Below are 14002 nucleotides of genomic sequence, written 5' to 3'. Positions count from 1 at the left end.
GGGACTACGGGTGCATGCCACCGTGTCCTGGCTAATTTTTGTATTTTTAGTAGAGATGGGGTTTCACCATGTTGGCCAGGCTGGTCTCGAACTCCTGACCTCGTAATCCACCCGACTCGGCCTCCCAAAGTGCTGAGATTACAGGCGTGAGCTGCCGCACCCAGCCTACCATGCAATGTTAAAAGCTTGGCTAGATGTGCCCAGGACTAGTGTGTGACTGAGGTGAGTCAAGCTTGGTGCATAGCGCAGGTGATAAGAGACAGAGGTGGTAGATGCTGAAACAGCCCAGGAGATCGTTTGAAGAAGAGACAGAGATGCAATTTCAGGAATGGAGGACACTTGGGTGGAAAAGGATTCCCAGGGTGAGGGCAGCCACAGTGGTAGATATTTAGCTTGGTAGCAGTTACTTGTGGATCTTATAACATCAACCTCAGATTTTGCAAGAATTAACACATATAAAATATTCAGTGTGGTAAGCACCTGTCAATGTATTAACAGCTCTTAGGTGAATTATCTCCTTCAATTCTGTCATTGATTCTTTACTTGTAACTTAGACTTATTATAGCTCAGTACCTCTTTTTTGTGATTTAAAAAAACGTTTTTCAGACAGTGTTTTGCTGTGTCACACAGACTAGAGTGTAGTGGTGTGATCGTGGCTCACTACAGCCTCAACCTCCCAGGCTCAAGTGATCCTCCTTCCCTGGTCTCCTGAGTAGCTGGGACCACAGGCATGAGTCACTATGCCTGGATAATTAAAAATATGTGTATATATATAATATTATATATATAACCAGCTTGGGCAACATAGTGAGAACTTACCTCTACTATATATATATTATTTATATATTTATATAATATAAATAATATATATTATATATATATAATATATATTAATATATACCTGTACTATAATTATATTTTATATATATATATATATATATAATATATATATATATAGTAGAGGTAGGGTCTTGCTATGTTGCCTAAGCTGGTCTCTAACTCCTGGGCTCAAGTGATCCTCCTGACTTGGCCTCCTGAAGTGCTGGGATTACAGGCGTGAGCCACTGTGCCTGGCAGCTCACTGCTTGTTCTGTCAGCACTTTCTTCTCCCTCTTTTCTGACCTCTACTTTTAGTGGAGGGAAAACTGTTAGGAGAAAAATGTTAATGAGTTCCTTCTGCGGGGTGGAAATGGACATCTCATGAACCTAATTAAGGTAGCTGGCAGAATAGGTTATTTGGTTTTTCAAGCTGCTTTTATATTTTATCACATCTATCTCACCCAGATGGGAAGTCCTTAATCATCACCAGTTTACAGATGACAGACTAAATGACTTTCCAAATTTTCATGTTTCTTTCCCTTATTTTTCTTTCCACACTTTTTTATTGAGATGGAGTTTAGCTCTTGTTGCCCAGGCTGGAGTGCAATGGCACAACCTCTGGCCACTGCAACCTCCATCTCCTGGGTTCAAGCGATTCTCCTGCCTCGGCTTCCCAAGTAGCTGGGATTACAAGCATGCACCACCATGCCTGGCTAATTTTTTGTATTTTTAATACAGACAGGGTTTTTCCACATTGGTCAGGCTGGTCTTCAACTCGCGACCTCAGGTGATCCACTTGCCTCGGTCTCCCAAAGTGCTGGGAATACAGGCATGAGCCACTGCACCTGGCCTCCCCGCTTTTTTTTATTGTGGTAAAACATGCAGAACAAAGTTTGCCATTGTAACCCATTTAAAGTGTACATCCCTGTGACACTGAGCACACTCACATTGTACAACCATCACCACCATCCATCTTCAGAACTTTTCCATCTTGCAAAACAAACTCTGTACTCATTAAATAACTATTTTCTCCTCCTTCCCCTGGCCTCTGGTAACCACCATTTTACTTTTTGCCTCTCTGAATTTGACTACTGTAAGTACCTCATAGAAGGAGAATATATGGTATTTGCTCTTCTGTGACTGGCTTGTTTCATTTAGCATAATGCCCTCAAGGTTCATCTATGTTGTGTCATATATCAGAATGTCCTTCCTTTTGAAGACTCAGTATTTCATTTTATGCCACATTTTATTTATCCATTCATCCATTGATGGATATTCTCAATCTTCACCCCTAAATCAGTGGCATAGAAGTTCAGAAATGAGGCCAGGTGCAGTGGCTCATGCCTGTAATCCCAGCACTTTGGGAGGCCAAGGCGGGTGGATCACGAGGTCGGGAGATCGAGACCAGCCTGACCAACATGGTGAAATCCCGTCTCTACTAAAAGTACAAAAATTAGCCGGGCACAGTGGGACACGCTTGTAATCCCAGCTACTCAGGAGGCTGAGACACGAGAATTGCTTGAACCTGAGAAGCAGAGGTTGCAGTGAGCAAAGATTGCGCCACTGCACTCCAGGCCTGGGTGGCAGAGCAAGACTCGGTCTCAAAAACGTTTGTCCTTTGTAGGGACATGGATGCAGCTGGAAACCATCACTCTCAGCAAACGATCACAAGAACAGAAAACCAAACACCGCATGTTCTCACTCATAGGTGGGAATTGAACAATGAGATCACTTGGACACAGGAAGGGGAACATCACACACCGGGGCCTGTCGTGGGGTGGGGGGAGGGGGGCGGTTTAGCATTAGGAGATATACCTCATGTAAATGAGTTAATGAGTGCAGCACACCAACATGGCGCATGTATACATATGTAACAAATCTGCACATTGTGCACATGTACCCTAGAACTTAATTTAAAAAAAAAAAAAACCTCAGCAAATATATTTTTTAAAAAAGTTCGGAAGTGAAATATCCCCATTCCTAAAATTTCCTTTCAGCTCCCACTCCCAAGAGATCTTTATTCAATGGGAGGCGAGACAGGGTAGCCTCAGAACTCAAGAGGCCCAGTGAGGAAAGGAGAGCCAGAGGGGAGTTTGGGGAAGAATAATGAGAGGCAAAGACCACGAGGAAAGATAATATTAGCAATGCTGTGGAAATTACCCAAACATTCACATGAACCCCAAAATACATACCACTATTATGTACCAATAAAAAAGGTGCTTTCCTCAGGCAAGAACAGATCAAGAGCCCAAGCTGGAATCCTAGTAGGACCGACAGAAGGAAGGGTGCCCAAGTCAGACCAGCCTTTCTAGTGCTTTCACTGTGGCCAGCATCTTTCCAAGTCAACATGGGGAGGGGGCCAGAGTTTCTTCAACCTGCACTCCTATGCCAGGCATTCACCAGTAGCAAACACTGTTTCAAGATTTTCCAGGCAGTATAGAGATTTCCCAAAGAATTAAACACAGAACTACCATTTTGTCCGGCAACCTCACTGCCGAGTTCTACCCAAAGCAAGAGAAATCATACTAAAAAGATACCTGCATCCATGTTTTTACTGAAGCACTCTTCACAATAGCTAAGTCCTGGGATCAACATAAGTGTCTACCAGCAGATGAGTGGATCAAGAGAACACGATTTATATACAATGGAATCCTATTCAGCCATAAAAAGAATAACATCATGTCTTTAGCAGCAACATGGATAGAACTAGAAACCATGATCTTAAGTGAGATAACTCAGAAACTAAGTCAAATAATGCATGTTCTTACTTGTATATGAGAGCTACATAATATATAAAGAGTGGCCGGGTGCAGTGGCTCATGCCTGTAATCCCACCACTGTGAAAGGCTGAGGCAGGCGGGTCACCTGAGGTTGGGAGTTCAAGACCAGCCTGACCAACATGGAGAGACCCTGTCTCTACTTAAAAAAAAATTCAAAATGAGCCAGGCGTGGTGGCCCATGTCTGTAATCCCAACTACTCAGGAGGCTGAGGCAGGAGAATTGCTAGAACCCAGGAGGCGGAGGTTGCAGTGAGCCATGATCGTGCCATTGCACTCCAGCCTGGGCAACAAGAGTGAAACTCCATCTCAAAAAAAAAAAAGTGTGGAATAGTAGACGTCGGAGGCTCAGGAGGGTGAGAGGGAGGTGCAGGGTGAGAAATGACCTAATGGGTACAATGTATACCATCTGTGTGATAGGTATACCAAAAGCCTAGATTTTACCACACAATATATACGTGTAACAAAACATGTACTGAAACCCCTTAAATGTACATAAATAAGGCAAAAAAAGATTTTCCAATGTTTAGAAATGTAACACTTTATTGAGGGGTTAAGATGTCCTTGTGAGACCGAGAGACCATGAAGGCCTTTCAGTGGCTCGTCCAAGGCCACAGAGCAAATAAAAACCACATATATCATATAAAATCTATGAATGGGGTGCCAGAAATCTCACGACTCAGAGTGTCAATGATCTGTACCTCCTGGGTGCAGCGTAACATAAGGTCCCCAGTCCCCGTCCTTTGCAGGTGTTCGAGTCAGAGCCCAGGTTCCTCGCAATCAGATTTCTACCCTTGTAACTGTGTCACAGTCGTCTGTGATGGTCAGGTTAGGATTTCTCTCTTCCTCAGCCATCAGAAGTGCCTGGGTTTCCTCATCAAAATCAGTTTTTCTCAGCCTGGTAAAATATTTTAAAAGGTTCTATTTTTAATCCACATATTTTTTTCCCCTTTTCTGCAGCTCATCTTTCTCCCTAATTCATCCCAGGACAAGCCTAGGAAACCCTGGTGTTACCTCCAAGAAGAAAGACATACACATCAAATGCAGCGGTATGCTGATAAATGTTACCCCTGGATCGCCAGAAAACAAATAAATAAATTTTAAAAGTCCCAATTTATAGCTTTGCCAATTTCTGTGGTGTAAATTCTCCACACCAATCATGGCCAATTTCAAGCTGCCCACTTGTCGTCACTAAACAGAGTTACAAAGACAGGTACACACACAAGTGGCTCTCACCAGCTTGTAGGAGCTGGCTCCAACATGTCACTGGACAGAAGTAAGTGTCCAGAATTGGTTAGAGAGAGCATGAACTCCACATCAACATTTGGATTTGCAACAAGAAGTCAGTGAGCGTTAGGGAGAAAGCCTAAAGCTATTTTTTTCAAAGATAAATTAATAGTTTCCATTATCTGAGTACCTGGGTCCTGGCCCTCTGCTAAGACTTTTACATGCATATCTCATTAAATTTTCATAACTGCCTTATGAGGTAGCATAATTGTCCTAACTTGGGATGAAGACAATGAGAATAAACAATATTAAAAGGTCACAAAACCAGATAGTGGTAGTCTGGATACAAATTCAAGTGATTTGTTTCTGGAGCCCCCATACATTGTATTATTGCTTTGAATCACAAAGAAGGATTAAGTATCACCATGGATAATACCTCTTGTCTCCATTTGGCAGCTGTTTGCCTCCAACTGTCCCACACTAGTGGGGTAAGCTATGTTCTTTAGTGCAACTATGTATCTTAATACACATCTTTGTGAGAGGATCTATGGTCTGGGGCTGGAGGAAGATGAAAACTCACTTAATTGAGTTCTGTCCTATTTATCACATTATCTGATGCATACTTTCATAATTACCATGCCAAATAATCACCCCTATTTTGTAGATAGGAGGCTGACAATCAAAGAGGACAAATGCCTTGCCCTGGGTTACAGGGTCAAACGTGGCAAGGCTGGAAGACAAACATAGACCTCCATGACTCAGAACGCAGACAATTTGAGTCCTTCCCCTTAATCACGTGTCTACTTTGGTAGTCTACATTCTGAATCTTTAGCAAACATTAAAATGAGAAAGAGCCGGCCGGGCGCGGTGGCTCAAGCCTGTAATCCCAGCACTTTGGGAGGCCGAGACAGGCGGATCACGAGGTCAGGAGATCGAGACCATCCTGGCTAACACGGTGAAACCCCGTCTCTACTAAAAAATACAAAAAACTAGCTGGGCGAGGTGGCGGGCGCCTGTAGTCCCAGCTACTCGGGAGGCTGAGGCAGGAGAATGGCGTGAACCCGGGAGGCGGAGCTTGCAGTGAGCCGAGATCACGCCACTGCACTCCAGCCTGGGTGACAGAGCCAGACTCCGTCTCGAAAAAAAAAAAAAAAATGAGAAAGAGCCAGGTGTGGTGGCTCACGCCTATAATCCCAGCATTTTAGGAGGCCAAGGCAGGCAGATCACCTGAGGTCGGGAGTTCGAGACCAGCCTGACCAACATGGAGAAACCCCATCTCTACTAAAAATACAAAAAATTAGCCAGGCATGGTGGCCCGTGCTTGTAATCCCAGCCACTCAGGAGGCTGAGGCAGGAGAATCGTTTGAACCCAGGAGGCAGAGGTTGCAGCAAGCCAAGATCGAGCCATTGCACTCCAGCCTGAGCAACAAAAGCAAAACTCTGTCTCAAAAAAAAAAAAAAAAAAAGGAAGAAAGAAAAGGAAATAATATTGAGCACTCAGCCTTTCCAGGTAGAGATTTATAAGGATAGACTTCAAGAAAACAAAACTATCTTCACAAAAGGGGGAAAAAAAATCAGTGAATGTTCTTTAGTGTTAGAGTTATAACAGTTTTAACCCATTATATTTCCCTTTTCTGGAAATGAACAGCCTAGTAATAACTGCCTATGATTGCCTTCATCTCATATTGGTTTGAAAACAGTAGGGGAAAACGAATGAGAAAAATAAGTGTTAAGGATTCTATTGTTATCTAGTAAAATAATGTTTGTGGGATTATATGTAATTATAAATATAACAAAAACTATAAATTATGTTTATATAAAATTGTTTATATTTATAAATGTTATACTTACAAATATACATATAAATTGTATTTACAAATATTTAAAATATAAATATGTATCATAATTTGTATTATAATAGTAACAAGTGATACTGGAGGTAAAAAATTATTTAGGCAGATAGTGAGGGTCAAAGAGTCCTCAGCAGAGCTTCCCTTCTAACAAAATGCAGCCCTAGAAATCATTTCTTTTCTAACAAAGAACATCCTGAAAGATTGAGCTGCAAACATAAATAAAGGAGCTGGAAGATTGCACGGGGGGGGAATGCCAGCAGCTGTGCCAGTGAACAGAGCTACCTGGGGGCCAGGCCTGTTCACCATGAAAGGACCATCTTCCCTTTTTTATTAGCATGGGCACAGTAAGAAAAAAATGGGCAACATGTTACAGCTCAGGCAGAGAACCTGCCCGCTTAATAAAAAGACTTGGGTGGGGGCTGCCAGAGATTCACACCCTATGCCAATAGCACACCTGGTCGTAAACAGTTTTTCATGCCCTATGTCGATCAGACACCACCTCCCCACCAGCTCATGTTTAAAACTCTCTGCGTTTCACCATGGATCCTGCAATCCATTTTTCTGAGACCCCTCTCTGTAGCAGACAGCTCTTCTTTCTTTTGCCTATTAAACTTCTCTTAACCTCACTCTTCGTGTGTCTGAGTCCTTGGATCTCCATGGCCCCGGGACAACGAACCTCGGGTGTTACCCCAGACAATGAGGCCACTCCACAAGTGCTTCCATTCATTGGGCACTCACCATTCACCACTTACTGTGGTCAGAGTTTTATACTCACCTGCTTGGTTCTTACTCCTGCAACAACCCTGAGACAAGGAACATCATTTGCACTTTAAATGCAATGTGATTATACTGCAGGTCCCAGCCAATCCCTTCTTAGCCCATAGAGCACAACAGACCCCAGCTCACCCGAGCACCTGCAGGGCGCACTCTGGGTGTCTCAGGGCCTCACAGAGCACAACCACCCCTGCGTAGTCCAAGGCGTTCAAGGTCAGGTTGAGCTGCTGCAGGGTCTTACTGCTGGTGAGAACAGACGCAAGATCCTTACAACAGGCGCTCGTTAACCCACATTCTTCCAACCTGCAATAAAAAGACACATGATAAGAAGTGACCCCAGCCTCAGGGTGGAGGTAGGATAGGATGTGAGCTAGACGTCTAGCTGAGGCGTCAAGTGCAGTATCTCACAGCCCAGTGTTTATGACATCAGATCATGTGTCTGTGGGTAGGTGGTGAAAGTGGCCATGACTGTCCATTCTTCTCCGTAGCCCTGCCGACAGCAGTGTGACTTTGCAGCTCATTCCACTAAGACAGTCTATTTCTGGCTTCATACCTTGCTTTGGAGAATATAACATCTGAGCCAGCTTCATACCTTGATTTGGATAATATAACACAATGGAAGCAAGGTTAGGAGAGTTCTGAGCCACCGTCTTGGATATTTTTCTTCTTTGGAGATGGGGTCTCTGTCATCCCAGCTGGAGTGCAGTGGCATGATCATGGCTCACTGAAGCCTTGACCTCCTGGGTTCTAGCAATTTTCCTGCCTCAGCCTCCTGAGTAGCTGGGGCTACAGGCATGCACCACGCCTGGCTAATATTTGTGGAGACGGGGTTTCACCATGTTGCCCAGGCTGGTCTTGAGCTCCTAGGCTCAAGCTATTGGCCTGCCTCAGCCTTCGATAGTGCTGGGATGACAGGAATAAGCCATCACACCTGGTGATCTCGGATGTTTTCTATACTTCATCTCCTGAACTGCTGAGATGCTATGGGCTCAATTTTGTCCCTGCCAAAATGTATATGTTGAAGTCCTAACCCCCAATACCCCAAAACGGAATCATTTGGATACAAGGTCTTTATAGAGGCAATTAAGCTAAAATGAGGACACTGTGCGGGGGGCCCTAGTCATATGACTGGTGTTCTTATAAGAGGAAATTTGGACACACACACATAGAGGGAAGAGAACATGAAGACACAGGGAGAAGACAGTCATCGACAAGACAAGGAGAAGGGCCTGGAGCAGATTCTCCCTCATGGTCTTCAGAAGGAGCCAACTCTGCTGACAGCTTGATCTCAGACTTTCAGCCTCCATAAGCGTGAAATGATAAATTTGTTATCTAAGCCACTCAGTCCATAGTACTTTTTAAACCCTGGCAAACTGATACAGATGCCATGTCAACGAGCCCAGACCAACCAGTTAGATGACTGGCTCAGTTACACCTGTCATCCCCAAGAGGACAGCCAGCCCAGCCAGTCAACCTCCATACCATATAGCAAGGTCCCAAAGCAGCCAGTCCCTCAGTTAACCAGCTCCCTAAGCACACCTGGCTGAGGTCAGCGATGCCCAGACAAGCAGAGCCAGCAGCAATCTAACTGCTCATTGCCTTAAGCCCTCAAGTTTCACACTGGTTCATTAGGCAACCACGGCTAACTGCTATGTGGTCCTGTTGGAGTTTTCCTCTTTCTCTTTCTTCCCATCCACTCTCCATCTTTGCCACTCATGAAAATATAACCAGGAGTTTGGCAATACCCACCCAAGAACCTCTAAGCGGCAATTCGGATGCGTCAGAGCCCCACACAACAGCTTCACGCCCACGTCTCCGATTTCATTGCACCCAATTTGCAGAATCTTCAGGTTTTGATTGCTGATGAGAGCGGAGGCGAGGGCTTCACAGCCGGCAACAGTGATAAAACATTTTACCAAACTGCAAAAGAGTAAGGGTACCATGCTTAAGGGCTATCACACCTCGGTCTAATATCAGGAAAAGAGACACCAAAGCATGACAGCCTTTGTCGTTCATGTGGATAGGTACCGTCAGTCCTCCATATCCACAGATTCAACTACAGGCAGATTGAAATTATTCAAGAATTAAAACAATAACACAACAATAAATAATACAAATGAAAAAACCAATAGAGTATAACAACTCTTCACACAGCATTTACGTTGTATTACCTATCCTGGTAACTTAGAGATGATTTACAGTATTATAGGAAGATGCCTATACATTATATGCAAACACTATGGGCCAGGCACGGTGGCTCACACCTGTAATCCCAGCACTTTGGGAGGCCGAGGCGGGCGGATCATCTGAGGTCAGAAGTTCGAGACCAGCCTGGCCAACATGGTGAAACCCCATCTCTACTAAAAAAAAATTAATAATAATAATACAGAAAATTAGCTGAGCATGGTGGTGTGTGCCTGTAGTCCCAGCTACCCAGGAGTCTGAGGTGGGAGAATCACTTGAACTTGGAAGGCAGAGGTTGCAGTGAGCTGAGATGGCACCACTGGACTCCAGCCTGGGCAACTGGACTATCTCAAAACAAACACTATGCCATTTTACATAAGGACCTTGAGCATCTGCAGATTTTGGAATCCTCAGAGGAAATCTGTAACCAACCTCCTGCAGATATGGAGGGACAACTGGAATTGCCTCAGCATCGTTCAATGAAGGTCTCTCCTCTCTCTGCACCAGTGATAAACTATTCCACGATGCAACATCTGAACACACGTGGATCAGTCTGTTTCTGAGATCTCTATTCTGTGTCTCTGGTCTATCTGCTTATCCCTGTGTGAATCTCATACTTTAATTTCTAAAACTTTAGAAAGTCTTGATACATTTAGAGCAAGGGCTCCTACATTATTTATTTTAATTTGAGCTGGAGTTTCACTCTTGTTGTCCAGGCTGGAATGCAACGGCATGATCTCGGCTCACTGCAACCTCTGCCTCCCGGGTTCAGGTGATTCTCCTGCCTCAGCCTCCTGAGTAACTGGGATTACAGGCGCCCACCACCATACCCAGCTAATTTTTTTTTTTTTTTTTTAAGTAGAGATGGGGTTTCACCATGTTGGCCAGGCTGGTCTCGAACTCCTGACCTCAGGTGATCCACCCGCCTCAGCCTCCCAAAGTGCTGGGATTACAGGCATGAGTCACCGCACCCGGCCCTACTTTTTATATTTTAGGTGTTTCTTAGGTATTACTGGCCTCTTGCAAATTCCATACACACTGTAAAATTTACTTTTCAAGTTCAATTCAATCCCCAAACAAAAATATGGCATTTTCACTGGGATTTCATGAAAGCAAATGAATTCAACTTAAGGAGAACTGACTTTTTAGATGTTGAATATTTCAATCTTTGAATATAACATTGTTTTATGCCATAATTTGTACACATTCTCTACAAAAGTCTCACATATATCACAGTAGCTATTTCTAGGTAATTTCTTTTTTATGTTACTGTAAATGGTACTTTAATTCTACTAGCTTATTACTTCTTGTTGATATATCGGTAACTGTTTTCGATATATTGTTTCAAGCAAGCTTGTTAGACTCTAATTCTGATAATTTAGCTATAGATTTTCTTGGATGTTTCTATGTACATTCAAATCATCTGCATAGACTTAGGTGTTTCTTCAAGGATTACAGGTTTAGTGTTTTTCTTACCCTGAAGCATTTGCTAAGATTTTCAGGACATTGTTAACTAGAAGTGATTATAGCCACCATTCTTATCTTTTTCTTGATATTGAAGAGAAAGCTTTTCTATCATTAGACAAATGTTTGTTTTAGATTTTTTTGAACATATTCTTTAGATTACCAAGGAAGTTCCCAAATAATTTTTCAAGAGTTATATGTTTTAATTCAAACTTTTCTGCATTTTAGATCATGATTTTTATTTTTAACCGGTAAAGTGATTTACATTGATTTTTTTACTAATCTTTTTAATGTTAAAGCAACTTTACATTTTGGGGATAAGCCCAACTTAGTTATTATGTTTATTCTTTTAATACATTTATGGATTCTGCTTGCTAATATTCTGTTTAGTGCTTTTGCATTTCATGAACGACACTAGCCTTTAATTCTGCTTTCTTACAAAAATTGTAAGGATTATATTGCAACTGATAAAATTCTTATTGGTTTCTGGCATTAAGATTATGCTAGTCACAAAAAAAGGTGGGGAGTTTCTTCTCTTCTGATCCTGAAAAAGTTGATTTCTAAGAGTGGATTTATTCTTTGAAAATCTTTAAGAATCACCAGTGAAAGCTTCTAAGCCTAAAATTTTCTACATAAAAAGATTTGATACATTTTTCTCTTGAGTACATTTAAGTTATTTTAGAAGCTTATTGAGTCTTGAAAATACCTAAATTTTCAAGTTTATTGTGTAAAGTTGCTCATATTGAATCTTTTTAATATCGGTAGCATTTGTAGAAACGTTTCTTTGCCCATTCTTGGTATACACCTGCGCTGTTCAACGTGATAGCCAGCTACGTGTGACCACTGTGCACTTGGAATGTAGCTTGTCTGAATCTAGATGTGCCATAGTATAAAACAGTGAATCTTAAAGAGTTAATACAAAAAAAGTAAAATCTCATTAGTCATTTTTTGTACTGATTACATATTGAAGTGATATATGAATTACATATTGAAGTTTGATATATGGCTAAATAAACGATATTATTAAAATCAGTTTCAAATATTTACTTTCATTTTTAATATGACTACTTGAAAATTTAATATTACATGTGTGGCTTGCATTATATTCTATAGGACGGCATTAACAAAAATTGGTTTTGCAAAGCACCACCTTGCAGGTTTCTCATCTTTTCCATTGGGATTTTCGTTTAATTAGTTTCTGTCCTTATTTTTATTTCCTTCTATCCTTTAGGGGGTTTATTTTACCATGAAAAAAAAAAACCCTTAAGTTCATTATTCTTTAGATTCCTTTCAAAATATATACATGTACTATAGCTCCATCTGAGTTTGTTGCAAAGTATATTCTCTTTTCATTTCAACATACATTCTAATTTCCATTATGATTTCTCTCCTTGGACTCCTGGACTGCATATGGGAAGTAATTATGTTCACCTCATAAAATTTAAAGTTCAACTGAGTAGGAAGATAATTTAAAAATTAGCAGGAACCAAATAATGAATCAGATGATACTTTGTCTTAAATTCTATTTTGTCTGATTCATACAGTTTCATCAGCTTCCTTTGGTTTAATATTTGCAAGGTCTTTTTTCTATCATTTTCATCATTTTATTGAGGTAAAATTTACATGAGATTAACTATATTTAAGTGAACAGTTCAGTGGCATTTACTACAGTTCACAATGTTGTACAACCACAAGCTTACGTTTTAATAAGTAACTTATAAACATTAGTTATGTTTTAACATGGTAATTTTTTTTAGCTGAGACATTTCATCTGTTTATATCTAATTACTAGTATATTTGAATTCAAATATATATCTTGTTTTATATTTTCTTATCTGTTCCTTCAATTTTTGTTTCCTCTTTTTTGGATTGGGTATTTTTAATCATTCTGTCTCCTCTTTTCTGCTAATTTGAGTATTCACTTTAATCTACCCCTTTATACTTTGTTATGGCGGTTGTATATGTTTTCTATTAAATCTTCAAGACTGTATTATTTTTATACACAAACCACATTTTGTTTAGATTTATCCAGACATCTACCACTTCCTTTGCTCTGTCTCTCTTCCATCTGGAACGATTAACTTCGTCTAAGAAACAGTCTTTAGAATTACTTTTAGGAAGGATCTGGTGGTAAGAAATTGGTATTTATTTGAAAAGGTGTTTTAACCTCATTCTTGATAGTTTTTGGTGGCTATAGAATTCTAGGTTGACAATCCACCCTCCCCTCTCCCCACCATATTGAATATCTCCCTGTACTGCCCTCTGGTTTCCACTGTTACTCTTCACCCAAGTCTGTCTATCCTTTATTGTAGATCGTTTCCGCCAGCTCCCAGCCCCGTGTTAAACCTTTCCAGGCCAACATCTTTATATCGGGTGTTCTGCAGTTTCTCCACTATTTATCCTGTTAAGCACTTACTTGGATGCTTGACTCTGAACTGGAATCTTTCATCAGTTACAGAAAAATTTTAGCCTTAAAATATTTTATCTTTCTGGGATTCCCAGTAAGTGTGTTAGAATGTCTTTTTTTTTTTTTTTTTTTTTTTTTTTTTTGAGACGGAGTCTCACGCTGTCGCCCAGGCTGGAGTGCAGTGGCGCGATCTCAGCTCACTGCAAGCTCCGCCTCCCGGGTTCCCGCCATTCTCCTGCCTCAGCCTCCCGAGTAGCTGGGACTACAGGCGCCCGCCACCACGCCCGGCTAATTTTTTGTATTTTTAGTAGAGACGGGGTTTCACTGTGGTCTCGATCTCCTGACCTTGTGATCCGCCCGCCTCGGCCTCCCAAAGTGCTGGGATTACAGGCTTGAGCCACCGCGCCCGGCCAGAATGTCTTAATCATCTAAGTCTTATAAGCTAATTCTAAGTTTACCTATTTTTCTGTTTGCATGCTGCTTTCTAGGTAATTATA

At 41.5% G+C, this 14002-nt stretch overlaps 1 protein-coding gene across 3 annotated transcripts in view; it reads right to left on the bottom strand.

Moving 5' to 3' along the window:
• Nucleotides 1–4086: 4086 nt before the first annotated feature.
• LOC105488140 (NLR family pyrin domain containing 4) overlaps nt 4087–14002 on the bottom strand; it is a 44317-nt gene continuing 34401 nt past the window's right edge. For 2 of the 3 annotated variants that reach the window (XM_011751969.3, XM_071087961.1), the window contains exons 8-10: nt 9200–9370; nt 7583–7753; nt 4087–4494 (exon numbers count right to left, since the gene is read on the bottom strand). In XM_011751969.3, the coding sequence (XP_011750271.2) occupies nt 4377–4494; nt 7583–7753; nt 9200–9370 (460 nt within the window). In that variant the 3' untranslated portion in view covers nt 4087–4376. The remainder of the gene's footprint in view (nt 4495–7582; nt 7754–9199; nt 9371–14002) is intronic. The other variant, XM_071087962.1, reaches the window with a different exon arrangement.

Source organism: Macaca nemestrina, chromosome 20, assembly GCF_043159975.1.
Source record: "Macaca nemestrina isolate mMacNem1 chromosome 20, mMacNem.hap1, whole genome shotgun sequence".
NCBI classification, from domain to species: domain Eukaryota; kingdom Metazoa; phylum Chordata; class Mammalia; order Primates; family Cercopithecidae; genus Macaca; species Macaca nemestrina.
The sequence above is the reverse complement of the archived record's forward strand: the minus strand, read 5'-3'. Positions and strand labels throughout refer to the sequence as shown.